Source organism: Ursus arctos, unplaced genomic scaffold (genome assembly GCF_023065955.2).
Source record: "Ursus arctos isolate Adak ecotype North America unplaced genomic scaffold, UrsArc2.0 scaffold_1, whole genome shotgun sequence".
NCBI lineage: Eukaryota > Metazoa > Chordata > Mammalia > Carnivora > Ursidae > Ursus > Ursus arctos.
This window is the reverse complement of record NW_026622763.1, coordinates 106,058,880-106,084,801: the sequence shown is the minus strand read 5'-3', so window position 1 is coordinate 106,084,801 and position 25,922 is coordinate 106,058,880. Positions and strand designations below refer to the sequence as shown.

The 25,922-nt window shown below is 51.6% G+C and overlaps 1 protein-coding gene across 44 annotated transcripts in view; it reads right to left on the bottom strand.

Annotated features, from left to right (window-relative positions):
* The window catches only part of LRRFIP1 (LRR binding FLII interacting protein 1), a 139,430-nt gene that overhangs the window by 9,762 nt on the left and 103,746 nt on the right, over window positions 1-25,922 (bottom strand). For 9 of the 44 annotated variants that reach the window (XM_044380516.3, XM_044380520.3, XM_044380530.3 and 6 more), the window contains 10 exons: window positions 23,085-23,162; window positions 15,708-15,743; window positions 15,166-15,291; window positions 13,688-13,759; window positions 11,795-11,965; window positions 9,589-9,681; window positions 8,529-8,621; window positions 7,416-7,508; window positions 6,026-6,167; window positions 739-3,743 (listed from right to left, as the gene is read on the bottom strand). In XM_044380516.3, coding sequence (XP_044236451.2) covers window positions 2,020-3,743; window positions 6,026-6,167; window positions 7,416-7,508; window positions 8,529-8,621; window positions 9,589-9,681; window positions 11,795-11,965; window positions 13,688-13,759; window positions 15,166-15,291; window positions 15,708-15,743; window positions 23,085-23,162 — 2,628 coding nt within the window. In that variant the 3' untranslated portion in view covers window positions 739-2,019. Of the gene's footprint in view, window positions 1-738; window positions 3,744-6,025; window positions 6,168-7,415; window positions 7,509-8,528; window positions 8,622-9,588; window positions 9,682-11,794; window positions 11,966-13,687; window positions 13,760-15,165; window positions 15,292-15,707; window positions 15,744-23,084; window positions 23,163-25,922 lie in introns of those variants that run through there. The other 35 variants (XM_057305977.1, XM_044380554.3, XM_044380559.3 and 32 more) reach the window with 15 other exon arrangements.

Here is a 25,922-nt window from a genome sequence, read left to right as displayed (position 1 = left end):
GCGTGAATCATCGAGACGCCTGGACAGCTGACCTGAGGGGTATGAAGTATGCCACAATGTCTTAAATGTGCTGCTGAGTAACAGAGGAAAAGACCTTAAGGTCTTTTAAGGAAAGACGTTAAAATGGCTTGATGATCTCACCGTCCAGTGAGCTGGGTTATTGAATCATCTCCCCAGGGGCCTCTGAAAGTAGGAATGACAGCCCTTTCCTGACGCCCATTGCAGGCTGAGTGCGGCTTTGCTAAAGTCAGAGGCATCCGCTGCCCCCTCTCGAGGCCTTTGCAGCCCTCGGGCTGGAGACTCTCTAGCAAGCCTGGTAGTTTTTCACTCACGTGGCCCAAGTGGGGAGGGTGTATGGGCCCCCTGCTTCAGGACCCGGACACGGGAGGAGTCAATGCCTATTTGCCAATTTCACCATATCCTTCCAAGCATTCTTAGCATTGGCACACGTTAGCAGAGCGACAGGGCTCCACTGGGGCCTCCTCACCAGAACCACAGACCACAGGAGAGTCGATGAGGGAAGATCTTCCCAATTCTCCCCAGGGGGGCATGACACTAGCCCTGGTCTAGGTACCAGGACAGACGTCCATTCATTACTGACAAAGTAACGAGTCCTTCACACAACACAGACAGGGAATTAGCAGCCCCCAAGTAGGCGCTACTTTGAAGATAATAATTACGTACAACAGTGGCCACAGCCAGAAGTCAGGCAGCCCAAAGAGTGGAATCACAGGCTCGTGAAATTATAAAATGTTTTTATTTCAATTACATAGTAACACTTAGGCTTGCCTCAAATTTTATTGAGGTTTTGGTCTTTTTTGCACTTAATTACACCTTGTAACAGTGACATCAATTCATATAATCTCATAAAGTGTCAACAGCATTCATAATGTACAGTCCTTTGTGATTCTAGTATTTTACAATTTTTTTAAATCTAACTTTACGATTATCTTTAAAAATGCTTCCTTCTATAGAAAATATATATTTCCTTCAGGAAGATCAAATCAAGAATTTTCCAATTGAGATACAACAAATGAAAATATTTATACCAAAATACCAAAAGTGATTCAACTATTTAAAATATCCTGTATAGTCCAATTAGCAGTTTGCACAAGAACGGTACCTTTTGTATTCTTCTTTCAAATGAAAGACAAATAAAAAGAGAAGTAATTTAAAGGTTAAAAAAAAATTTTTATAAATGGTCTCCCTGCACAAAAACTGCATTAGGAAGTGCAATTTCAATGTATATCTCTTCCAGAAACAAATTTAAAAAACCCAAAAAACAAAAAAAAAAACTTTGTGTAAAATGACTTTGGAACATAATCAGCACGAAGTGAAGTCAAAATCTACAAAATAAATTCAGGTATCACCAACAATGATATCAGAAGCATCAGTTTGAGATAAAACACTTATATGAGGTAAAGGGAAGTAAGCTCTCCCAGTGCTTTTTAAGATATTTAATTCTTACCCCTAACATGATTATTACTGTCCTAAGGTGCAAATCTTATCACTCAGCGACCTATATGCTATTTGGCCATTTATCTCCTTTTAAAATAAAATACCGTACACATCAAAATCAAATATGAAAGGACATATATTTGAATGAAGACACATTAATTTAAATATCGACTATACTCACAAATCTCAGAACGCCATTTGGTCATTTCAGTTGGATGCTGACGTATTTGGTCCAGAGTATCAGCCTAAGGCAGGTGCTAAATGGCTTCATTTGGGTCGTAAGCAGAGACACGGCCGGACACCATCATCTGACACGCCGGAGTGCTCTCCTCGGAACTTCCGCTGATTACAGATGCATCTTTCTTTCTAATCTGGGTGATCACCTTAATGAGGAAGACTCCGCTACCAGTAACAGTCTCTAACTCAACGTGGTAGAGCTCTGTGGTTGATTGTCCTACGGTGTGTCATCTCAATGTGGAACATTCTAGGAAGCTCACCCGTGGAGGCAGCAGATGAGCCTCCGACAGCTGGGCTTCCTGGGCCGTCCTTGGCCCCGTCCACCTACGACAAGGTACACTCTTCCTTGCCTCTGCCCTTCTCGCTCCCGGCTCCCGGCTCGTCTCGGCCTTCTGAAGCGCAGGCTCCCAGCTCTCCTGTGGGCGCTAAGTCATCACTTTCTACGGCCTTCCTGACTGTCTGACTGGGACCCTCTGCCGTCTCACGCCGCTCTGTACTTCCTGCTTGAGGGGCATCCTCACTGTCCTTGAAGGGACCTTCACTCTCCAGCCGGGCGCTGCTGGACGCTTCTCCGCTCCCTGGCTCTGGAGGGCCGCTGTGAGCGCCGCCATCTTCTGTAGCGTCATCTTTGGTCATGGCTTCCTCTAGCTCCTTGTCGCCGGCACTGGTGCCTGGTGGCTGGGTTGGGTCATCCCCCAAACCTAATGTGTCGCCATCCGCTGTTTCTTCCCCACCCTCAGTGTTTACATCATTGTCTTCTTGGTTAAGTTTTTCATCCAACTCAATTTTAGGATTTTCTGGACAATCAACGTTTTCACCACTTCCTGCTACACTGTTCTCTTCTGGACTTTCGGTTACCTCACTTTGTGCTTCTACAGCTGGTTTTCCGTTGGTGAGAGCTACCTGCTCGTCCTCCTTCACCTCACTTAAATCCGAGTCCTGAAATGTTAACTCTTTCTTAGCATCTTTGAGGGTTTCTACAGGCGCCGCTGATTTTTTCTTCTTGTTTTTCTTCTTCTTGTTCTTTGTCTTCTTCTGTGATGAATCCAGTGCCTCTCCCTGTTGGTCATGCTTTTCTTCCTCGGGTTCTTTTGCATCTAGGGGTTCGTTTTCAGCATCTGTCGCAGCTGGACCCGTGGTGCCCTGTGGACTGCCTTCAGCCTCCGGACAACTAGGAATGTTCTGCGCTTCTGTCTGGCTTGGTTCCTCATCCCTCAACCCCCTTTCCTCATCCTCCTTTTCGTCATTCTCCCCACCTACCGCTGTGGTCTGACCCGGGAGCTCCTGGGGCTCAGCAGCTTCCTGCCCGGAGAGCTCTTTGTCTAGATCCTGCCCTGGGCTTGGGTCCAGCTCTGTGGGGGCTTCTACTGCACACTTTCCATCATGACTCACATTGTCCTCACTACACACTAGAGGGCTGGAGGCTTCTGCGCCCACCTGCTCCCCAAGCCCCACTAGCCCTGCCTCCACCACACCTGCCGTGGGGCTCCAACCTTGCTCCCCGGGGTCTGCGCTGCCCAGCCCCCCGTGTTCAGATGGTTGCAGAGGAGTGGGTTCTTGATGTGGCTTTGTGCTACCCTCTCCCAAGTTGGTTTTCAAGTCTTCCTGGCTTTCTGCAGATTCCTTACTGTGGATTTTGATATCCAAGGCATCGTGGCCATCCTGCCCAGTCCCAGGGCCTGGGATTTCACCATCTAATTCACTCAAACATTCGGACTGCTCAAGGGAAGCCCCAGTCCTATCATCTGGTGTGTTTATGACCTCGTTGGACTCAGCCTGCTCTGTGTTCTCAAGGAAGGAAGCGTTCTCTAGAACCTGGTTTGCAGCCTGCTCCTCATTCGCAGCATCTGCTAATACTCCTAGGGAGGGGGCACTGTCTTCAGAGGCTTTCTGGTCCTCGGCATTTTCACCAGGATGGAACACCTCTGTGTCCACACACTCCTGGGCTGGGTCCTCTTTGTGCTGTTCTTGCTCAGTATTCTGCAAGATTTCTTTTTTCCCCACATTCTCCACCATTTCACTTTTCACCTCCACTTCACTGGCTCTTCCTAAAAGACCATTGAGAAAATTGAAGGGACCCCATGATGTGGTGACCACTTAACACACATTACAGCGTAAACACATGTTCTGTCTCCCCCCCGACCCCATTCCTAAGGAGAGAGAGTCATCAAAGAATCACACGGAAGAGAAGCCTTTGCCAGGTCTGTGCGGCAAAGCAGTCACTGCGTTAGCAAATGTCTGGTCAGCGGAGGCCACTGCCACCATCTCAGAGGCGAGAGTGGCTGCTGGTGCCGTCTAGTGTGAACATATTTCCAAAGGTGCAGGTAAGTTTCAACAGAGCTCTGGATCAGGCAGCCAAACAATCCAAAATAATGGGCTTAAGAACGACCTAGAGCCGGTTCCCAAACGCACACCTGGACTACTCACACGTCTTCACGACGCGCACTGTCGAACACGTAGGCCTAAAACCACCTGCACGGAATTCTTAAACATTCAATCTGCCTCAAGGTCAATCTCAAGGAAGATATGAACTTGAAATAGCTCGCGTGAGATGAAAAGAAATCCCCTCCCCGCCATCTAGTCACTGTGTTCCTAGGAAAGCAGCCTGTGCCCTAAACACGTCTGCTCATCCCCGAAGGGCCTAGGGGGAGGGCCAACAGGTGGCAAGTGCTCAGAGCAAGATGACCACTAAATAAGAAGTTATTCATCAGTTAACGAAGCACAAATTAAAAATACGTTACGACTTTGGAATGAACGCTTACATTTTAGATTCTCCAAACCAACCAACCGCCGGCATATCGATGCTATGTTGCCGGAAGTCAAAGCTTGGTCATTTTATTACACCGTGGTCTCCACAGGGGGTGCCCTTACCCCAGAGGAAATGGGAGAAGTAGCAGGACTTCTAGTTAGTTTTGCTTCACCCTTTAAAGATGTCTGTCAGGGAACGTGTTTTGTAATACCCGCTTTCTACTGAGGGACCAGTGCGTATATAAATTAACAGTATTTGTATCGGCAAGTTCCCACCATTCTCTACTCATAGGGATATGCCATCAAAAAACTTGTGGAGACCACTTACGAAAGTGGTATTTCTGGTTCTTTAAGGGTTGGTGTCATAATGGTCAACAAAGAATTCTACAACGTCTGTTGGAACAAGAGCAACACGATCAAACTCCTAGCTGCTCACACAGCTTATGTAAAGGTAGGGTGGAAACCAGTGAACTTATCTTCCTTCAGCAACTTTCACGCAATTCAAAGCACTGCGTGCCTTTGGGGTCCTCAAGGTAATGAGGAGCATCTGCCTAGGAAGCAAGTCCTGAGAAGCGGGGGGCTACAGGTTTCTACATTTCCATAAAAAAAAAAAAAAAAAAAAAAAAGACGAAAGCTTCTCAATGGAAACGAAAGGCACGGGCTCTGACGTACTCCAGCCGCACCGCAGAAAGGGGGGCTGCCCCTGCTCACAAGCGGCCTGCCGGCGGCAACTCCGGGCTGCACACCGGCTTCGGAAGCTTGTTCTACCCAGAAGCCAAACAGTAGGACCAATACTGATCCGTGAATCTTTTCAGATGTTTGCAAGTTGTATAAAGTATTCTTACAATCTACTGGATTCCCCGGTTTATATTCTTTCAGAAGCAAAAACTGACGTACAAAGGATCCTCACCTCTGACAAAGGGAAAGGCCCACCTTCCAGCCTGCCCACACTCCCCACCAGGGGCTGCCTGCCCGCCTCACCACCACCCCCCCCGCCCGGCCCGGGGCTGCCTGTCCGCCTTGCCCCCTGCCCGGGGCCACTGAGCGGTAGCCTGAGAATGGCACCCAAGTCGTACTCCGTGACAAGCCCGCATCTGCTGTCCGCAGGCGCCTCACGCTCTCAGATCACTTCACGGTGTGTGGGACGTGCAGTGTCAGCGTGTAACCAGGGTTAGCTATCTCACTTCACAGCCTCTGCTACTCTGATCTTTTGCGCCGTCTGTAACGGATAAGTTAGGAAGCCATCCTTGGCACATGGCCGAGGAAAACCATATCGTACTGTCAGAACTGTCCCTTAATTTCCGAGACGATTCTCCTGCATTCACAGTTTCATTGGTGGCTTTGAGAAGCAAGAGAAACGTATTCTTCAGCCATCGGTGGTGAGCACTGCACAGACGCACGCCAGACAACACACGGGTGATCACATCGTGTGGCAAGGGCGTTCCCAGGAAGTGGCAGGACACATGGCATGCTGTGTGAGTGTTAATCGATCAGTGATGATTACGCCAATTCTAATAATGCATGGAGGGTGAATCGATGCGGACTGGAGGATGAAAAGACCCAAAGGAAGGGGAGCACTTACCTAGCGTCCCGTCCCCTGCCGTCTTGAGGGCGTTTAACTCTTCTTTCGTTATCTTGGAAGGACCTTGGTGTCCGACGTTATTTAGAGTGTCTGAAGCCTCTCCATTGGTAGCTGGCTCTGAATTTAGGACTATGCCATGTTTCTGCGAACAAAAACAGACTCGTTGTAATACTCACTGACTGATACTAGGTTAAACTCTATTTTATTAATACTAATGAAAAAGAAACTATTTTTCCTGAAGTTGAGAAAACAGAATCAGAGAAGTGGTAGACGCCACGCTCATAAATATCCTATCAACACATACAAATCTGGGATGTCTTCCTGGAGCGGTGACTTTTTCTTGCACGCTCCAATCCGTGTCTTAATGGGCTGGTGACAAGACACTATTAACACGCATCCTATTTGAACCGGCGGTGAGGGTGTGCAGGTGACCACACAGAAGGGCCGCCCGCACATCACTGCAAAGTGACCCCACTTTAAAAACCCTGGTGGCATTCTTTAAAAAGAGAGACAGAGATAAAGAGATATGTGCGTGTTCTGAAAGGAATAAACACAGTGTATGTTAAAGAAGGAATAAAGAAGTGGCTAGAATGTTTGGTATCTTAAAAGGAAATAGAATTCATGCTCATCACATTGTGAAATACTCTAAAAAGTTACACTTCACAGGGATCGCGGACTCGCTTGCTACCCCGTGCCCACGGCTCTCTCCTCGAGCTTGGACGAGGCCCCAGCACCGTGCTCACAGCCCTGGGAGGAGCGGTGATAGAAACCTGTTCCCTCTGGTTGCTCTGCCTTGACCCCTGACTATAAGCAGTTGACACGGATACGTTTCCACTGACGATCTTGGAATTGGCCATGGCCATACCCTCTTCTCAACACCGTCTCCTGCAATGTTGATGACCCACCCAGAGCCCGTTTTCCTTCACTTGGTGTCCAGCCAGCAGCTGAAGGCCCCTTCACAGGGCGCAAACAGGATGTGGAACTTTCCTCAACCCAGGGGGTCTCAAGGTCTAATTAGTGTGAGACAACCAGCTGGAGAAGTCCTTAAATTTGAGCCTTTAATATAAAGAAACACACAAATTCTCTAACTTGGAGTAATGTCCTGGAGAATTTATCAATGAGTATGAGAAAAAACGTAAGCGGTATATAAAAAATTCTTGGAAGTCGGTGTTGCTTTCGAGTTCAGCTACGCTCATAAATAGCTAAAGGAACGGGCGAACCAGCTGAACCTATGTTCATTTCATGGGTCGGTTCGGTGCCAGATAACCGAAGGTTTGAATTGATTAACAGAACTCAGAGCAATGACACACAATTAACTAACACCAGTACACACACAGTCATTCTTGAGAACATGGATATTTTTTTTTTTGACTGTACTTTGGCTTCATACCTTTAATTCCTCTTTCAGCATGACTACTTCTTCTCTAAGATCATCTCGGTCACTCCTTACGGAATCAAAGAACTCTTTCTGCCTCTCTAAAGCCTGAGTGTGAGCAGAGCAAAGAGAGAGAGAAGATTCACTCGGGTGAGCAGGTGACTGAAGCGAGAACGAGGAGGATTCCGGTATGAGTTAAAGCACTGTGCACAGCGTGCTCGAGATACAGACAAGACACAAGTACTAAGTATCTCATGAATTTATGGCAGCCAAGGGACACTGCCTCCTGTCCCTTAGAGGCATCAAGAGGCCACTGTATGTGCACAGCTTTCTAGCTGAGAGAATGAACACAAGCCATGCACCCATTCAAAGATAAACGAGGGATAAGAAGAAATGCATAAGAAACCCCAAGTGACGACGTAGACTATTTTTCTACGTCGACTCTCAGTGTTTGTTGTCGCAAAGTGGTCTTAAAGCAAACACATGTGTGCATGCTCACCAAGTCCCAAATGAGTGTGGATGAGGATAGAGAAGGGGAAACCAGCACGGCCTCTCGCGGCGCATGCACCAACGCTGTGCTCCGACATCCGGAGATCTGCATCGGAGCGGAGCACGATGGGTGCTGGGTTTTGGAAGCCATTTGTCATTAGGAAGCATGGTGGTTACTCTAAGTGGGCTCCTGTCTTCCTACTCGTCACCCTAAAGGCAGATGGGCTGCAGTTGCTTTTCTCGTTAAACGAGAGGGGCCTGGGGCCTCCACGGGGACGTGTCAAGGAGGGAACACAGCACCTGACACCTTGGGGTTTCCTCAAACGCCTTTTAGAGAATCTGAGAGGCCCGAGCCTCCCCATGTCCCACCTGCTCTAGGGTGCCTTCCTTACTCCTTGTATCTCAGGGTGCTGCGGGCCCACTCGGTGCAGGCAGAGAGTCCAGTTAGTGTCAACAAGATGCCCACCCCCGCTCTGGAAGTCAGCGTCAAGGTCAGCGTTACTGTCAGCTGGGGTAAGCTAGTGTATTCTCCACATTATTAGTTCTGTGTCGCGTGGGGACCCATGCACGCTCACACAGGTGTTTCCGCATGTTAGCCGAACGCCCCTTTGAACAGTTTCACAGACTCAGGAGTCCTACCCCTATCTTCTTGTCTTTCCACTCTATTGTTTCCTGAAGATCAGAAATCTCCCTGATATAACTCGCCTGCTTCTGCTGTAGCTGTCGGATTTCCTGAGGAATAGAAACAGATAGAAAGAAAGCAGATAAAGGGTTAAGCAGGAAGACAAAGTGCAGGGCTAGAGAGTCCGAGAGCTGTGAGTGCCCTGAGCCCACAGGCACGTGTGCGGGAGGCACCAGCCCCGTGGCCTGCATCGGCCCGGATTCGTCTCTGCGAGCCAGAACCTTTTCCTTGGCCTTGTCGCCAGAGGCCAGAGGAGCAAGCAGAAACCCTGCCTGGGTGACATTCTTACTTACAGGCACTAGTTCAAGTTCTGATCAGTTAAAAAGTTAGAACCAACCCAGTATCAGTTTCCTGTTGCTGGTGTCACAAAGTAACATTAATTCAGCAGCTTAAAAACAACGCGAATCGATTCTCTTATAGTTTTGGAACTCAGAAGTCCAAAATGAGTCTGACGCACTAGCATCAAGGTGTGGGCAGGCCTGGACTCTCTTTTGGAGAATCTAGGGGAGAACCTGTGCCCTCCCCGCCCCCCCAATTTTTTTTTTTTTTTGGCTTCCAGAGGCTGCCGCATTCCTCGGCTCATGGCCCCTTCCTCACGCGGCACCAGCCTTGCTTCCCCCCATATCTCCTCCTACTGCCTCTCTCGCCTCCCTGCATAAGGACCCTGTGATGACAGTGGGACCCCAGATAACTGCGGGTCAACTCCCCATCACAAGGCCCTTAACTTCATCACACCTGTAACGTCCCTTCTGGTGCATAAGGTGCCACATCCACAGGTTCCGGGGATCGGGACGTGGACATCTCGGGGGGCCATCATTCTGTCTGCCACGCCTCCCGAAACAAACACAAAGCCCCCAAAGAATGAGGATCTTCACCGATGAAAGGAACTACTTTCCTTCAGTGAGGCATGGAGAATTAGCCTAAATTCTCAATTTTCAAGAAAACAGTTAACTTTCGTAATGAACCCCAAATACTCCTAAGACACAGAAGGCAGAGCAACGAGGGAGTGCCACCCACCTCCAGCAAGTCCTCCCGCTGCTTCAAGGCCTCTTTGACTTCAGCAAACTGGAACTGCAGGATGCTGTGGGCGTGCTTTTCCCTCTCAAACTCCTACAAGGGAAGGAAAGAGCACGGACATGGTGACCAAATCACGCTGTCTTTCAAGTTCACGTTCCCATGACTTAAGTTGACCTTGGAACAAACTACCTGTTACCATGTCATCACAATTTCCTCCCTCCCTCCCTCCCTCCCTCCCTTCCTTTTAAGATTTTATCTTTTTGCAAGAGCGAGAGCAAAAAGCAGACCCCCTGCGCAGCAGGGAGCCCAGTGCAGGCCTCAATCCCAGGACCCTGGGGTTACCCTCAGGTCCCATGACCTGAGCTCAACCAACTGAGCCACCCAGGCGCCCCATCAGCACAATTTTCAAGGCCTTTTTAGCAACATAAGCCCACTTCTCGGGACTTTTTGGTCTTCCGTAAACTTTCTCTGAGGACCTGACGCATTGGACAGGTGCTCCCCGACTCCTTCCAGACCATCAGGGCCCGGGGGGGGAGCCCTCTCCAGGGGGCTGTGTGTGCGGAGGCCCAGGAGGAGGCAGCTGTGTGAAGGACTTAGGATGGAACCATCCCTGATTCTGAACTCTGATAAGGAACACTCTTTAGGATAAAAAGGGGGGTTAATATGGTCTACTTTGGCAAGCTTATCTTATTAAGTGGATGGCCAACTTTGTACTCTAGGGCCCCCACTCCAGGGACAAAAGCCGCTCCCCTAGTCCGACCCTCACCCCTCGCCCCTGTGCATGGCAACATGCTCTTCTGGTCTCTGGCTCAGCTCCGATACTGCACAATCACTGACGGTGGTCTTGTACCCAACCGACCACCAACAGTTTAGGACAGCAGGGTATATACCTCCCAGGGCCATTGGGGGGTTATTCTGGAAGGGAGGTGACCTTTGCTTCTCACCCTGGCCTCACCTGCTCACCCACTTTCTAAAGTCCGAGGGTGACCGGTACCTTCCTAGCTGTGACAAGGGCCTGCCTATTGGGTTCTTCTCAGTCCGTGCTCCCCAGCTTGGGACAACACTCCAGGATCATCCAAATTTTCTGGACTTAGGTTTGGGGGCTCCTGGTCTACTTCCTGATGCCTGCTTGAGGACATCCTAGGAGTATTCAGGATGCATTAGGCTATCCTCCCCACAAATGGAGTCCAGAGTCTGTACTCTGCTCCCATAATTATATATTTTGTCATCAGGTCTCATGGGAAGCTTCTCCTTTGTTTCAGAGTTTAGTTCTCAAAAATCCTTCTTTAGCTTCTAAATTCTATAGCAGTCAAAGAAGGAGACCTTTGAGATGTTAACAGCACCTTGGTTTTAACCCTTGGGATTTAGGGGATAGAGCCAGTTAAAAAAAAAAAAAGATAGTGACACTCACAAATTAAATTTTCTGTTTTACCTCAGCAACTCTGAAAAACTGAACAACATCCTGGGGTTTCATAGACCAAGTAATTCCTAAAACTATGGAAAAACAAGTATCCCTTGATTTATATCCCGTAAGAACATCTAATTAGTCTTTTGTCATTGATTTCAACATAGGCTCAGACTTCTTGATGTTATCATAATTAACTTAATTTAGCTTAATGAATGTATGTAACTCTTACATGGAATAAAATAAATGAATATACTTGCAACTGACTACTTCTCAGTGGTGTTAAGACATAACAAAATAAAAATCCAGAAATATATATTAACAGGAACATCTTTTTATTTTTTTCTAAAGATCTTATTATTAAGTTATCTCTACACCCAACGTGGGGCTCAAATGTCTGACTCCGAGATCAAGAGTTGCTTGTCTACTGACCGAGCCAGCCAGGCGCCCCAACAGGTAAATCTTGAAGCACCCAATTATGTCCATCCAAACATGCTGGTTCTTTGTAGGCTTGTTTCTTCCTGGTTATGACTCTATCTTACGTGCAAAACACACAATGCTCTCCCCGTGAAACTGTCTCTAGTTTACAGAGTGAAATTGTGCTTATTAATATTTCAAAGCCCTCTGCAAAGAGCATGACATTCTTATTCACAGATGTCGGGGCTTCCTGGACACGTGGAGAACCGTCATTAAAAAACAACGATTCTATCTACACACACACACACACACACCCACCCCAGATGTGCCCACAGCACACACACACACACACACTCCACCGTTCTCTCTCACGCTGACGCTTACTTTGTTTTTCTCTTCGTACTGCCGCCTGGACTCGGCCAGCTGCTCTTCCAGCTCCAGCAACATGTCCTTTAGGGTATCGACCTGGTACAGGAAGTTCGTCTTTTCATTGTCCAGCTGAGCATTGGAAACCATAGCCTTCTTATACTTCTCTTCAACTTCGGCTAGTGAGTCCTGCAGACACCGGATCATGTTTTTGAAATTGTATAAGAGAACGAAAACAAAGATGAGTTCAGTGGCCTTTGGAAAAAAAAAAAAAAAAAGAAACAAAACCCAAAAAAACCTAGCCCGAATTTTAGACTTTATTTCTTAGAGCAAATGGATCAGGATAAGAAACACACGACAATTTCATATGCACAGAAATTGCCCCCTTTCGATGGGGTCAAATCAGTTATTAACCACTCAGAATATTAGTTAACTCAGAAAGTTAGTTCTTAATTGTGTCTGGGAGGAAGACGGCTTCCCTGGCCATCAGCACGAGGGAGACATGCGGCGGGGAGGCTCTGGGCGCGGGCGGTAGTGCCCTGAGCCCGTGACTCAGTGGTGCCCCCTGTGGCGGCTTGGGCTGTTCAACAGGTTTCTGGAGTAGCCCCTCAGGAAATGCGACCAGCACCCCGGGAAGAGCCAGTGCGTGTCGGCTGAGGGAACACCTGCCACTAGCCGCCGGCTCCCGTCTGGGCTTGTGAACCAGGAAAGGATGAGGCGGAATTTTAACTTTCGACCTACAGGACGACTCAACAAGCTGCACACGTCTCACTGGGCCAGTCCTGGGAGGACGGAGAGCATTCCTTTGAAAGGCCAGCACTGGGGAGAGAGGCCTGCAGAGGAAACACGGCCCTCCCGCGGCTCACACCCTCGCTGGCTGGGCAACGGAGCAGCGCGCTCATCCCCAAGCACAGGTCAGGGGAAGGTGACCCCAGGACAGGGAGGGTGAACCCCCCAAAGCTATGGAGAGGCGGGCACTGCATGGTCAGACCCCCCGAGGAGGCCTCTCGGACACCCGTGCTGCGCTCGCCTGCGCCTGTGAACCAGGGCCACGATTTTAGGTGGCACCCGTGGCTCCTGGGCTAGTTTGGGGACCCCCTCCTCACCGTGCAAAGTCAACCCTCTCTTCAAGGAGAGGTGACAAGCACGCCAGCGGTTAATTCGTCATTTTAAACCCAACGTGGCCTCTGGGTGGTGCCCCTGTGACAGATAACTCAGACTGTTCTGGGGGTCCTTTCTGGGGAGCTGAAGAGGAAGTAACAGGCTTCCCATCTATTGCTGGGTCCGCAGAGAACACAGTCCTCAGCTGTCCACCTCATTCCGAGCAACATGGCAACTAGACTTCCCGGCGGCACAAGGCATAACACATCCGTACGGGGCTGTGCGTTTGCGCAGATAAATCCCAGAGGCCGCACGTTCGGACGCCGCTTCCACCAGGGAAGCTGGACAGCAAGCGAGCAAGTACGCGGGGTGCTTCAGAAGCCCTGGCAATAGGCACTGCCTTCCTGGCAAATGTCCGATACTTTGAGAAGCAAATGGAGTGAAGCGTTGTTTGTATGGAACCACTATGGACAGTGAAGAAAACCCCAAACACTTCTGCAAGCATTCGGGGCGCTTCTGTGGGAATGAGAAGAAACGGGGTGTGGGCCGGGCAAGGAGGGGGAGTCCAAAACATGCACCAGGAAGCGTGTTAGTAACTGCTTCTATGGAGGGTTACAGGGCTCAGGGCTCGGTTCAAAAGCTGCATCGGGAAGAGGGCTCAGGGCACAAGGCCGCGCCCGCGTTCCCGCCAGCTCGAACTCTGAGTCTGGAGGCTCCAGAGAGCGAGCATGCGGTCTGTGTGTCTTCGTTAGGGTTTTCTGAAGCCGAGTAGGGTTAACAGCAGCAGCCCACACCTCCGTGAACTGGTACCTTCATCTCTTTCAACCCCTGCATGTATTTGCCTTCTACGTCCTGAATCTGGTCCTTTAACTCATTCAGTTCCTGGGAATCAGCAAAAGAGGCAAATGATATCAGGGGGAGAAAAGTGAGCATGACCCCAAAGAGAGAAGCCGTCCTCTAAATCTTTCCTACTTTTGGGAGTCTGGGCAGTGATTTTCGTTTTGTTTTGTTTTGTTTTAAGTGTTGAAGAAAAATAAAACGAATTGCAAAATCACAAAGATTAAAATTGAGGTCTATCCCATATGATATTTTCACAAAATCTTACAAAATGTAGGTCTGTATCATTATATTTTTGCACAATTTTATAAAACAGGCAAAAGAGGTTCTGACAATGGAACCGGTACTTTTACCCGTATTTAATAGTTCACCCAGGCTCTTTGGGCGGCTCGCTGTGCTAGACAGAGTGAAAGACTGAAGATGGGACTCCGCCGAGCTCCATGCCCGTGCTTACAGAGTGCAGAGTCTCTGCTCCGCATTCCCGGGGCCCGGTGTCGGGTCTGAGCTAGACTCTACACGCTCGCTGAGCGAATGAACGGTGCTCTCAGACTAGAGCGGAGACGAATCGGGATTGCGGCAAACTGCCCTTGGACGCAGCAAAGGAAGAGCAAAGGGCTGCTGGAGGCCAAGGGAGGGCGCGCGGACGTTTTAGGAAGAGCGGTCCACCAAAACTGTTCTTACACAGCACAGGACTCTGGAGGCCTGGCTGAGGCTACGTCCCTTCTCTGACCTCCCTGGCGGGTGGTCATCCAGCCTTCAGATACCACGGGCAGCGGGTCCCCTTTTCTCCAGTTTTAATTATTAGAAAAGGCTTCCATCCATGAAGCCAAATCCGATCCTTGACGTTTCTCCCTCGGGCCTCGGCTCGCTCTCCAGAGGACATAAGTGCCAGTCCCTTGTGGTTCCTAGTGACTTTAACAGACAGCACTGTCTTTACCTCTCTCTCACACACTCAGGGTGGCCCCCCAGCGAGTGGTGAGGATGGAGCACAGAACGACGCTTAGCTTCTGGTGGGAGACTGATCACAACGGCGAGCTACTAGAGGCATACTGTGCGTACTACAAATAGAAATACAAACATTCTAGGCAGGGTGGTGCTGTTGGGAGCAGTGAATAATGTGGGGTCCAAAACAATGGCGACCATCTGTCTGTGCACGCCAGGTATATGGAGGGGGCCGAGCACCACATGGCAGCCGCCAGGGCCCTCAGCAAGGTGTGCCGGAGAGCCCGGGACCGCAGAGCGCGCGGTCTGCCTGGCCATGGTGGGGCGGGCAGGTGCGGCTTCCTGGGGGAGACCCTATCTGAGCTGGTCTTGGTGTGACTAGAACATGTGTTTATGGGATGTAGGGGAGACAGGACCCAGAAGAAAGATCCAGAACTTTACAGATTTATGCTTGAAGACTGGTTTTCCTAAAAGGCCCCTCTAGGGCACAAGTAGGTAGGCAGCCTTACCTTGATTTCCCTAATGGAGGCCTCGGTGTCAACAGAGATGGACGTGTCCCCGCTTCCCCTCCGAGAGGAGGTCCCGCCCAGGGAGGCCAGGGTGGCTGCAGACAGCCCGGGCAGGCTACGCGAGCCCTGGAAAGCCACAAGGACCGAATGTGATTTCAGACAAAAACAGAGTCCCCTGCAAGTCTACTGTAATATTGTCAAATGGGAAAATCCCCAGCGGCTTATGGAAAGCAGTAAGGGTTCACTCGTAGGGGCCTTGTGGATGCCTGGGAATTAGTCTGGGTCCGCCTGATGCTCATGCCTGGGCCCACGGTGCACGCCCTGCTCTTCTGCAGGGTCTAAGCCCCATGCTGGAAGAGACTCCGGGGGGACCCCTGAAGGACATGGTGCCGGCTGCTGGGCCGCACGCAAGCCCTGCTCACTCGCGCCCGAGCATCTTTACTCAAGATTCACCAACGTATTCTCTTGTCCTTTCATCCATACACTTTGGTCCCCTTGTCGTTTATCAACAGCAAACATAAAGGCTTCCAGAAATTCCTTACCTTCTCGGTGAAATCCTTCTCTGGTCTGTCTTCAACCTGTGGAGGAAAGTGGACAAATACTAAATACTTCAGAGCATTAAATGGCTAACACGGGTTTAGAGGGTAAGACGATAATACGACATTAGCTTCCTCTGTAATTTAAGAACTGCTTTGCCAACGAGACCCGTGGATCCGCTTCTGCCGGGCCGTGCTGGGCGCGGCGGTGGCTTGCGGGCAGCTCACGGTGCCAGCGTGAACTTCACCGGGTGGCTTTTCAATGTTCGTGATTTCCACGGGGAACATGACGTCTGAACGACACACACACCGATCAGGCAGCTGTGAATGAACTGAATCGGCACCGGTTTCCTTCACAGCTTGCCACAGCTCTGCGTGCTGGCCCCGACGTGGGGGACGATGACAAACTCCAAGCCTGTCCCCCCCCCCCCCCCGCGGTTACCACGGTTACAGCCGGAGAGCGGGACCAGGCCTCTTGCTACCCCGGTCTCCACAGCAAGAGACAGCAGTGGGGCCAACTCCAACTTTCCCTACTGCTCGTGAGAAATGGGGCCACCGCGCAGATTCTCGTTTAACCATCTCGCAGTTGAGGCCAGATGCGGGGAGCTGGCAGGGGGTGAAGGCACATGAGAATCCGCCACGTGAAAAGTGAGACCCCAGAATCCGGCTTTTCACGTGTCTCTGAGGCTGCTCTGCCCCTTCCTCAGGCAGGACTCTCCGTGGGACCCAGGGCAGCCTCTGGAGCCCTAGCCTCACTCCCAGGGAGACCCTGCACCTCGAAGGTGTCTGGGGGTCTACCGGCTGAGGCTGGCACTGGTGCTACGTCTTTCTGTGCCGAGCATCCCACAGAGGCCAACTTTTCCTCTTTTCTGCACACCGAGGACTCCTTTCCATAAGCCCACTGGGAAGGTCACAGAGGGTGAGCACACCCCATGCCTACTGGTCTCCAAAGCCTCTGGGGGAAGCTGGCAACTAATCACGCCTTTCCTAGCACGTCTCTGATCCTCCCTCCTGTGGTTCAGACGTTCTTAACTTTGACCTCCAGGGAGCCAACTGCAGATCACCGCCGTGACTCAGCGGACCCAGGGGGTGACCAGGGACTCTGCAGTTACCCTCACACGTTCAACCACAGACATTCCAAACCCAGGTCAAGGAATCCCAGTGGAGCTGGGTCGGAGGCTCGCGGACATGCAAACGGCCCACCACGAAGCTGGGCTCAGGAGAGCGTGAGGGTGTGGGGCTGAGCGCTGGTCGGGACGCGGCAAAGGCAGTGATTTTCTGTGAAGACCAACACTCCCTGCCCTGTGCGCACCCGAGGCCCACCGCGGGCTGGATGCTCGAGGCCTCACCATCCTGTCCCTGCCCTGTGCCCACCCGAGGCCCACGGCGGGCTGGATGCTCGAGGCCTCACCATCCTGTCCCTGCCCTGTGCCCACCCGAGGCCCACTGCGGGCTGGATGCTCGAGGCCTCACCATCCTGTCCCCCACCAACAAGGCTCACTAACAGCTACCTTCTCTCCTTCAAACCCATCACACCTTCACAGCAAAGTCTAAGAGCGAGTCAGCCAACCAAGAGGCTCAAATGGAATCCTACAGAATACTTGATTAATTCAAAAGAAGGCAATTTCCAAAACCAGCTCCTGGCTCAGCCAAGCTCAAGGCTCTTCTGCTCAACCCCGGGGTCTCATTCCAAAGCCAGCCCAGCTGGTCTCCCGACAGGCCCACACTTGGGTCTTCAGCAAGAACCTTCTATTTTCATCTTACTGGTCTCCTTACTGTCCTAAGAGTAGGAGAGGAAATGACAGTGAAGAGGCCACATCTCTCAGGCCAGTGGGTTGGATCCAAGAGCAGACTGACCAACTACCAGTTGGTTAAATAAGCCCTTGGGGGGGAGGCTTCAGATGCTAGTCCTTCCCCACCCAGAGGACTCTCCTTTCCACTTGGCCATGGCTGGCTGTCCTCCGAGGGCCTGTGCTGGCCTGTGTCTCCCGGGAGCTTCCCAGGCAATCTCCGCCCACATGTGTCCTTTCCACGGCTCGGAGTGGGCTGGCGACAGCCCATCAAAGAGAGCTCACTCCCCAACTGTGTGCCACACCTCCCACCATTTGTTGGCATGTGTGTTTGGTGTATGTAAAAACGCACACCAAGAATTATTATCTTCCCATATGCGCATGCCACATCAGCCCGAGTAGACACTCGGGGGGCTGAGGTGGCCTTCGGTCAAGATGGGTCTGTCTCCCCGTCCCTGGCAGAGCCCCGGAGAGCCCCAGCCCATGTTCTCATTGTGATGATTTCAGCATTTCAAGTGTGGCTCTTCTCTCCACTCGGGAATGAAAATATTCCTGAAAACTTCAAATCACTGCTGACTATACAGCAACTGGGCCGCAGGGGATCGAGGTATGACGTCTCCTGGCCCGAGGCCCTCGCTCCCTGGAAGCAGGTAGTTTGCAGAACATGTATTCATGAGCTGAAAGTAAGGAAGATAATTTAACTACTGGTCGAATACGAAGAGCCAGCGTCACAGACTGTCAGGTTACCGCGGAGAAGCCGGCCGCTCGTGGCCTCTGCAGGTGACACAATCTTTCCCAACGGCTCGTCAGCGGCAGATAAATACTCTGTATATAAATGAAAGTCCAGAAATCCACCTACAGAGCTATCTGTGCCCATAAAAGAAGGATCCCACGTTTTTCAGTATTTCTTGTGATAAAGATGAGAAAGAACACAAACCAGACCAAAAAACATTGATTCGGGGGGGGGGGGCGGTCCTTTAACACTGCTGTGTTCTATGCTGTTTCCCTCGATACCATCAACATAAGTATTACTTTTGTAATTTGCAAAACATCAAATAAGGAAGAAAAACCTAAAACCACAGCTCTTTAGTTTTCAAAAAAGGTTTAAAAATAGTTTTAAAAAATCCTTTGCTTGGAAATACATAATGAACTCAGAATATGAAAATTTAGGATGTGTTTTTAAGTAGAGATCACGCAGGGGAAAAATGAAACTCTCGACGAGAGTTATAGCCAATCTCTACTTAACCGCTGTTTCCAATCTTTTGTGTACACATTAGGGTAAGTGCCCTTCGTCCGTTTCTGAACGACCAAGGGTACCTGCGCTAGAGGCGGTTCTGAAATCGGCAGGAGGAGGAGCCCCAGGGAGAGGGGCGCTACAGCAAGGAGCTGCCGCAGTCCCCTTAGCTGCCACTAGATGGCAGCCTGTGTGGAGCTAAGAGGGCTGGCCAGGAGCTGTCCCCACTCCCCACCTTCCCCTAAGCAAAGGGACAGATCAGGAACCCAGGCAGTGTGTTTAATTTTGACATAAACCATGCCACTTTACCTCTGAAAATAATATAGAAAGAAACAGAATTGAAAAACATTCTGAACACCGAGCAGCTGCATGACGTGGTGTGGCGGACGCCATGGTGCAGACACGGGGCAGAGCGGGACCCAGGGGAGGCCATCCCGTGCACCTGCTGCAAGCCACTGAGGACCTCTGTGAATACTGGCATCCTGGTCCACCCCAGGACAACCGTGCCCCACACCCCGCAGGCCTTCACTTTGTTACTCCCCCGTACAGAGTAATTCTGAACCTTCTAGGTCGGTGTGAAAACTTCACAGTAACAGATTTATGACAATCACGAGTGTCCACAAAGACAGCTTTTAAAGTCTACTAGAAACAGTCACTTCTAAAAAATTTCTGTTGAACTTTAAATTATGGCAATGTTTCCTTTCAAAAACAGGTGATCCAAGTAGCCCATTAAGGATTTTATTAGTTCCAACCTTCCAACATCGTGTCTGTACGAGCATGCCCCTAAGGCTCACTTCAACATCACGTCTGCGGAGGCCCATGGTTCCCGGTCTGCCCACCTGCCCGGGGACACAACACAACACGTGAGCATGGCCGGACCCTAGCAGAGGGGCCAGGCACAAAGGAACTCTTTCTCGAGGTGTCCCCAGCCCCCCGCTGGGCAACCCCAGACCCTGGATGCTGAACGGGACCAGAGACACCATGTCCGCGTACGGTCCCTCTCAACAAACAAACTGACAATAGGGAACACTGCTCAGAAAACACCCATTTTAAGGGCAATTTTCCTTCAGATATAAATAGTAGTCAAGGCTTCCATTGGGTGGAAATTTCGGGTTTTCATCCAATAACACTGACGTTCTCCTGAATGACTTATCCTTGGACTCATAGCTTATGACCTGTGTTTGCACCTGCTGCCGCTGCCTCTTCATACAACATCAAACATGGGTCGCCATGACAACATCAAACATGGGTCACCATGGTCTTTTGTTTTTCTGGCTCAAAAGGGCTGGAGTTCGTCACTCGTGTTTTCTCTGAATACACACAGGAACGTGAATCCGGGCTCCGCTCAGGACATCTCTGATGGATGGGTCAGAAACACGGCAGCTTCTGCAATGCCTGGCAGGATTCTGGGGCCCGGACGACACAGGTGTGTGGGCGCTGCCAGGCGAGGCCCTCTGCGTGGGTGGCTCAGGCCAGGACCGCCAAACCTCCCGATTCCAGCTCTCAGAGTTTCCTGCGTCTCTCCCCGGAGTTCATACCCTACGCGTGCCCGTTTGCTGCCTGCCTGTCCCCTCCGGTCTATGCATCCCTGATGGCTGGGACAGGTCTGCTTGCTCATCACTGCAGCCCCGGGCCTAGAACATTCTAGGTACCCAATAAACACTGGCGGAATGAGAGAACAGTCCCCCTCAAGGGGAAGACCCTGGACTTGTTGGAGAAGAACCTACAGCTTATCTATAGAATGGGAACAACGTGACTGAGGTCCCAGGTGGGGCAGGCATCTGTTGAGGACCGAGGGGTGGGGGAGGCCTTTGGATGCCAAGGCACCTTTATTTTCTTCAAGTGGGACGAGCCAGCCCTTCCTCCATTCTGGTTACTTTTGTTCTTTACCAGTGCTCCTCCCCACCCCCTGGGGCACTTGCCCTTCCCCCACACCCAGCCGTCCAGGGCTGTCCCTTGCCCCAGTCCTACTTCCTTCCAGAGAGGCTCCTGCACCCTGTTCGCCCTCCCCCTCCCCCGGGTCCACGTTCCTGATGAATCACCAGGCCATGGATCATTGTCCAGGAGCCACAGGAGCACCGGCAGGAGCCATCGAGGCCCAGATGGGGGGGGGGGGGAGGATGGCCCGTCCCACTCAGCCTGCGAGATGCTGACCCTCGCTCACGAAATGTGCCAATAGGACGGCAGTCGGCTGACCTTTGTAAATGAGCAGTTGTCTCAGGGAAGAGAAAAGATGGTTTATGTGTTTGTAATGAACTGAAAAATTAGCTCGGCCACACGCCTGACAGTGTCACTCACTCAGAGCTCTTCTGCCTGCCTTCCCTTCAGAGCTCGGGGGAGCCAGATGGAAGCGCATCTCTGTTTCCTGGGCTGTAAACTCAGCAAATTAACCGAGGAGGAGCTTAGGATCAGAGGGGTCCGCCAGCCCCGGTACCTGCTGCCTTTTCCCCTGGGCGGTGCCTCGAGAAGCCCCAGGGACGGGGGCTCGGAGCCTGGGTGCAGCTGGGCCCGGCCTCTCCCGGCCGGCTGGGGTGGGTCAACAGGTCCCAGGGGCACGAGCATGTCTAATGCCGCCTCTCTGGTTACGGTCACTGAAGCCACTTTATGTGGGTACATTTTTCACAAATGTGGAAAGCATAGGACACCGAAATCTGAGTCTGATCTTGACCGCTTCAGTCTAAGCGACTAGATGAAGTCCTCTTATTCTGCGACTTTGTCCTGATGCCCGAAGAGACCCAAAGCAGTCAAATAATCGAGGCATTCAAGGCTCCGTGCTTCCCGGGAGCCGCGCCGGGAGCCGGACCCAGGGGGCTTGCGGTCCTTCGCAGGGCGGGGGCCACAGCTGCCTTCTGCCTACCGCAAACACTTGTATTACTTCCCAGAACGTGAGTGAGCGTGAGTGCATCACGCCTAAGGATGACTGAGTCTCCATGAAATTCGGCACAGAGACGTTTTCTTCCCAGCGGTTCCAGGGCTCCCCGCGGAGGGGCGTCTCCACGCCGGGCTACCGCAGAGCGGGAAGGACACCGCAGAAAGCAACCTGCCCGATCACAGACTGACGTCACGTGATACTGACCGTCGAATATCTTCCTATTCCCGCTGGACCGGTCGTCGGTGGAGCAACGAGCCCCGGGGCTCTCCTGTCCTAGTAGTGGGCCCTGGTCTATCTTTTGTTTCCTCATCCTCCATGAGTAAATGGTGGCGAGGAACTCTCCTCCCCGCATCAGGAAAACGCTGGTGCAGGCCCAGGGATGGACGGCTCTGGCCCTGGCCTTGGAGTCAGGGACAACAGGGCACGGGCCGTGTGGCCACCCCACTCAGCCACACGGGCTCAGCTTTATCTGCTTCCCCAGAAGCAGCCAGTATGTGCATTTGCAGAAAACGTCAAGGCTCGCGTCTGTGCCAGCGGGAGACCTCAGCTCGAGGGCCTCCTCTTTGATGCCCAGGAACACTCCTAAACTGCAGGCATCTGCCCATCTAACCTGGTGCTGTTTCACTAAGTTGAGGACCCCCGTCGAGCTTCTCTGTACCTGGGGAGTAGGGCAAGACAGCCACTTTGCCCACGTGGCTTTCTTAGTTGGGGTTTATCAAGGAGGGCGCCACTGGCCTTCGATGTGGCAATCCTTAGCCGTGTGGGGCGGGAATGCGTACCACACAGCCCCAGCTCCCGGCCACTGGACATTGGGCCAGCCTGCCCACTCCCAGGTGTCCCCCCGGCAACTGTGCTGCACGCCCTTCTCATTAAAAGAACGTGTGGTAGCCTCGTACAAAGCATCAGATGAAGAGAAACTGTCTGAGATGGCAAAGACCCTGGGACAAACAGGGAACAAGGACACGGAGAGGCTGGGGACGAGCTGGTGAGAAACAGGAGGGCGGCTCTGTACTCTCTCTGATCCCGAACAGTGGGAGAGCCAATGGGACAGTGGGAGCCGTGGCCCTTCCAGGCAATACTTGATTTTAAAAACCGTCTGGGTCCAGTAAGAGATGACATTACAAACAAGTTAAAAGCCGATCCTTCCAACTTTTAAGTCATTAAAAAAACCCCTACACATCCATGCACCTGGTTACGTTTCCCCCCACTGTACAAAGTGTCCCTCCTCCCAGTCAGCCCCAGGCCCTGTTAACTTCTTACATTAGCAATGCAATTCTGCTATCACGGAATAGTAGTATTCTAAATTTGGAAGCATTTTTCCCAGCTGTGTTTCTGCTCAGACCTGAAGGAAATCACAGAAAAGCCCTCCTACTTTATGCTGCGTTTGGAGACGGAGGGTTCCTTTTGCAGGACAGCCGAGTGACGAGCAGAAGGGCAGGAGGAGGAAGGAACAAAGCGGAAGGTAGCGGCGCGGGAGGCACACTCACCACTGGGCTGGCCCGCGCCGAGCTGGCTCTGGAGGAGGCTCGGGAGCTGGAGTTGAGGTGGCCGCCGTGCTCCGAGGGCTGCCCACACAGCCCGCCGCCGCCGGGACGCAGACAGAAACAAAGGGACAGGGTCAGCAGAGCTACTGCGAGCGCGGAGGCCCCGAGCGTGGAGGTCAGCCGCGTGCCATGCAGAAAGGACAGGGGTGAGCACCGAGAGCAGGCTCCCCTTGGAAAGGAGGGCTGTGTCGGTCACAGCGGCAAACGCATGCCCGCTAAGAACAGAAAACAATTAGTCACGATATTAAAAGAACACAGGATTCTTGGTTAGTGAGAAGAAAGTAACACAGAGCATCCGTCAACCCGGGCGTGGAGTCACGCCTGCTGTAGGCACGAAAGCCCCCTGGTCCACGTGGAAGCGACAGTTTCTGAGACCGGGGGCGCCGGGCAGGGTGCGTGGCTTTTCAGCCATGGGGAAGTTTGCCTCGTCTCTCTTTCCAAGGGAAAACAAAGGAAGATTTAGGGTTCTTAGAAAATCAGGCATGGCTTGTTTAAAGTGCCGGGTTACCTGGTCGGTTGCCTGAAGGAAGGTTTTTCCCTGTCTGTCTCCCCATCTGCCTGAACGTTCTCTCTTCCAGCAAAAGAAGACACCGCAACTCACTGATGTGGGAGCAACGCCCTCTTCACTGTGATTCGTAGTCACCCTTGTTTCACTCCTAGATAGATTTCCATGTGTTTTGTTTTTGCTTTAATTTTCCTTTCCTCTTGAGTGAGGTGGACGAGGAGGGGAGGCAGGATTCAAACCCAACGGAGGGCCACAGGCACCCAGTGGATTGTGGCGTGGCCTCAGGGGGGTCATCCCAGAGGCCTGGAGAGCCTAACAGCAGCCCCTCCATCTGGCCCCCCGCCTCCCACGCCACGCACCCTGCCAGGCAGGTACTGACCGTTCTCTCCGCTGCCTGCACCGCCCCACTGGGCCCTCAGGCATTCTCCCTACTGCAAATTACAGCAGGCACAGAACATCTTAAAGATCACCTTTAGTTTGCACATTTTTCCACCAGCACGTAATGCCCTGGGGGCAGGGTCTGTGTCTGGTCCCTGCTGAATCCGCAGGGACCAGATGAGGCCTGGCACACAGCGTGGGCTCAAGAAATACTTGTTGAATGAACAATTTCAGCTTGAGACTATAAATAGCCAGACCCACCCTACCTACTCATTATCCTCCTCATTCCTTTATCCAACTGAGATTTACTGTATAGTTACACTTACAAGCAGCACATTGTGTCCGATGCACAGATAAGACAGCTGTGCTCACACCACACGCCAGCGTCATTGCCACACTTGGCACACATGAGAAATCTACCACGATTACTACTCCCACCTTCTGCTGTATTATGCAACATAAAAGGAAATACCTAAGGTCAGTACTTCAAGGCAGAAGAATTTTGCCTTTGGGTTCATGGACACAAGAGCAGGGAAACCTGTCCTATAGAAAATTCCTACTGTGTTCTCTGTCGTTCGCTTTCTGGTCCACTGTGCAGAGACAGGGCAGGTTGCTGTTAACAGGCATGACTGCTGGCCCAGGTTTCCCTAACTCCCTAGGCAAAAGCTGCTCTCAAATCAACTGACCTGATCATGCGGGAAAAGTAAGTTTAGGGTCTGTATCACCCTGACGCACGTGCCACCTTCGGAACAGCCTGTGTTTGGGACCTAGCGTGGCTGGTGTGGGGCTGCCGTAAATTACAAAGCTCCTGTCCAGGCTCCATCTCTTACTGGCCATGGGAAAAGTTACTTAGCCTGTCACCTGGGACACGAATTCGTAAGGATGCTGGACACAGAGGTGCTCGGGGTTGTGCAAGAGAACCCAGGGGGGCTCTTCCCTGCTTTTGCTTTCTGCCACAGCAACTCTCACGCTCCTGGACCTGATGGCACCGGTGGTGATGACCGCTCCCCAGCGTGTCAAAACAACGACGGGCACGTCACACACCACCAAGAGTCCTCCCGACACCATGCACACAGCTTAATAACAGTGAGGAAGATAGAAAACAGAAAGGCTTTCAAGCAAAATAGTGATACTTAAAAGAAAGCTAGTCATTTCATCTCTAATCGCTAAATTGTAATGAAGTCATTTAACCATGAACACATACTGTAGTCGAGGCTACCTTGTGGGGGAGGCTAACAGAGGCTGGATGCTCTGGAGATGGGGACGAATCTTCCAGAATGGGATCAGGACCATCCTGTGCAGGCTTGGGGTCGGCCTGGACTCAGGTCAAAGCAGACGGTTGTCCTCTCCAGCTCTGTCCTGGGCTGAAGGACAGGACAGGACCCCCGAGCCGCAGCCTCCTCACCACGGGCATGCGTATCAGCCAGCGGTCACAGCTGCAGGCTGGATGGAGCCTGAGGAAACATTCTCCCCAGCCACATTCCCGAATGGCATCCACTGGGAGGGCGATGTCAGGGCTCGGGGAGATGCCAAGGACGGAGCTCAGCGGACATCCCTCCCATCCAGGCTGCTAATTGGCTGCCAAAGATCTCTTCTGAGGGATTTTACCCCAGGGTTCCATTTGACCAATTTAACTCTACAAATGCATGCTGAGCTCTTTCTGTGTGGGAGTGCAGTGTTAAGTGCAGAAAAAACTTATTTTTACTCTCTTTGACTTCTGCATGGCTCGATGCCAGGGGCACGAGGCCACGTTTTAGACATTTATGCTGTTGGGTCAAGAAGACGTTTGACTTCCTTAAGTCCCCGACCCCGAATGTCACACTCCCAGGTAGTTCCTACAGGAGGCAAAAAGCACGGGAGTAAGAGTGCTCAGAGATGCTCAGGGGCTCAGCTGCTCT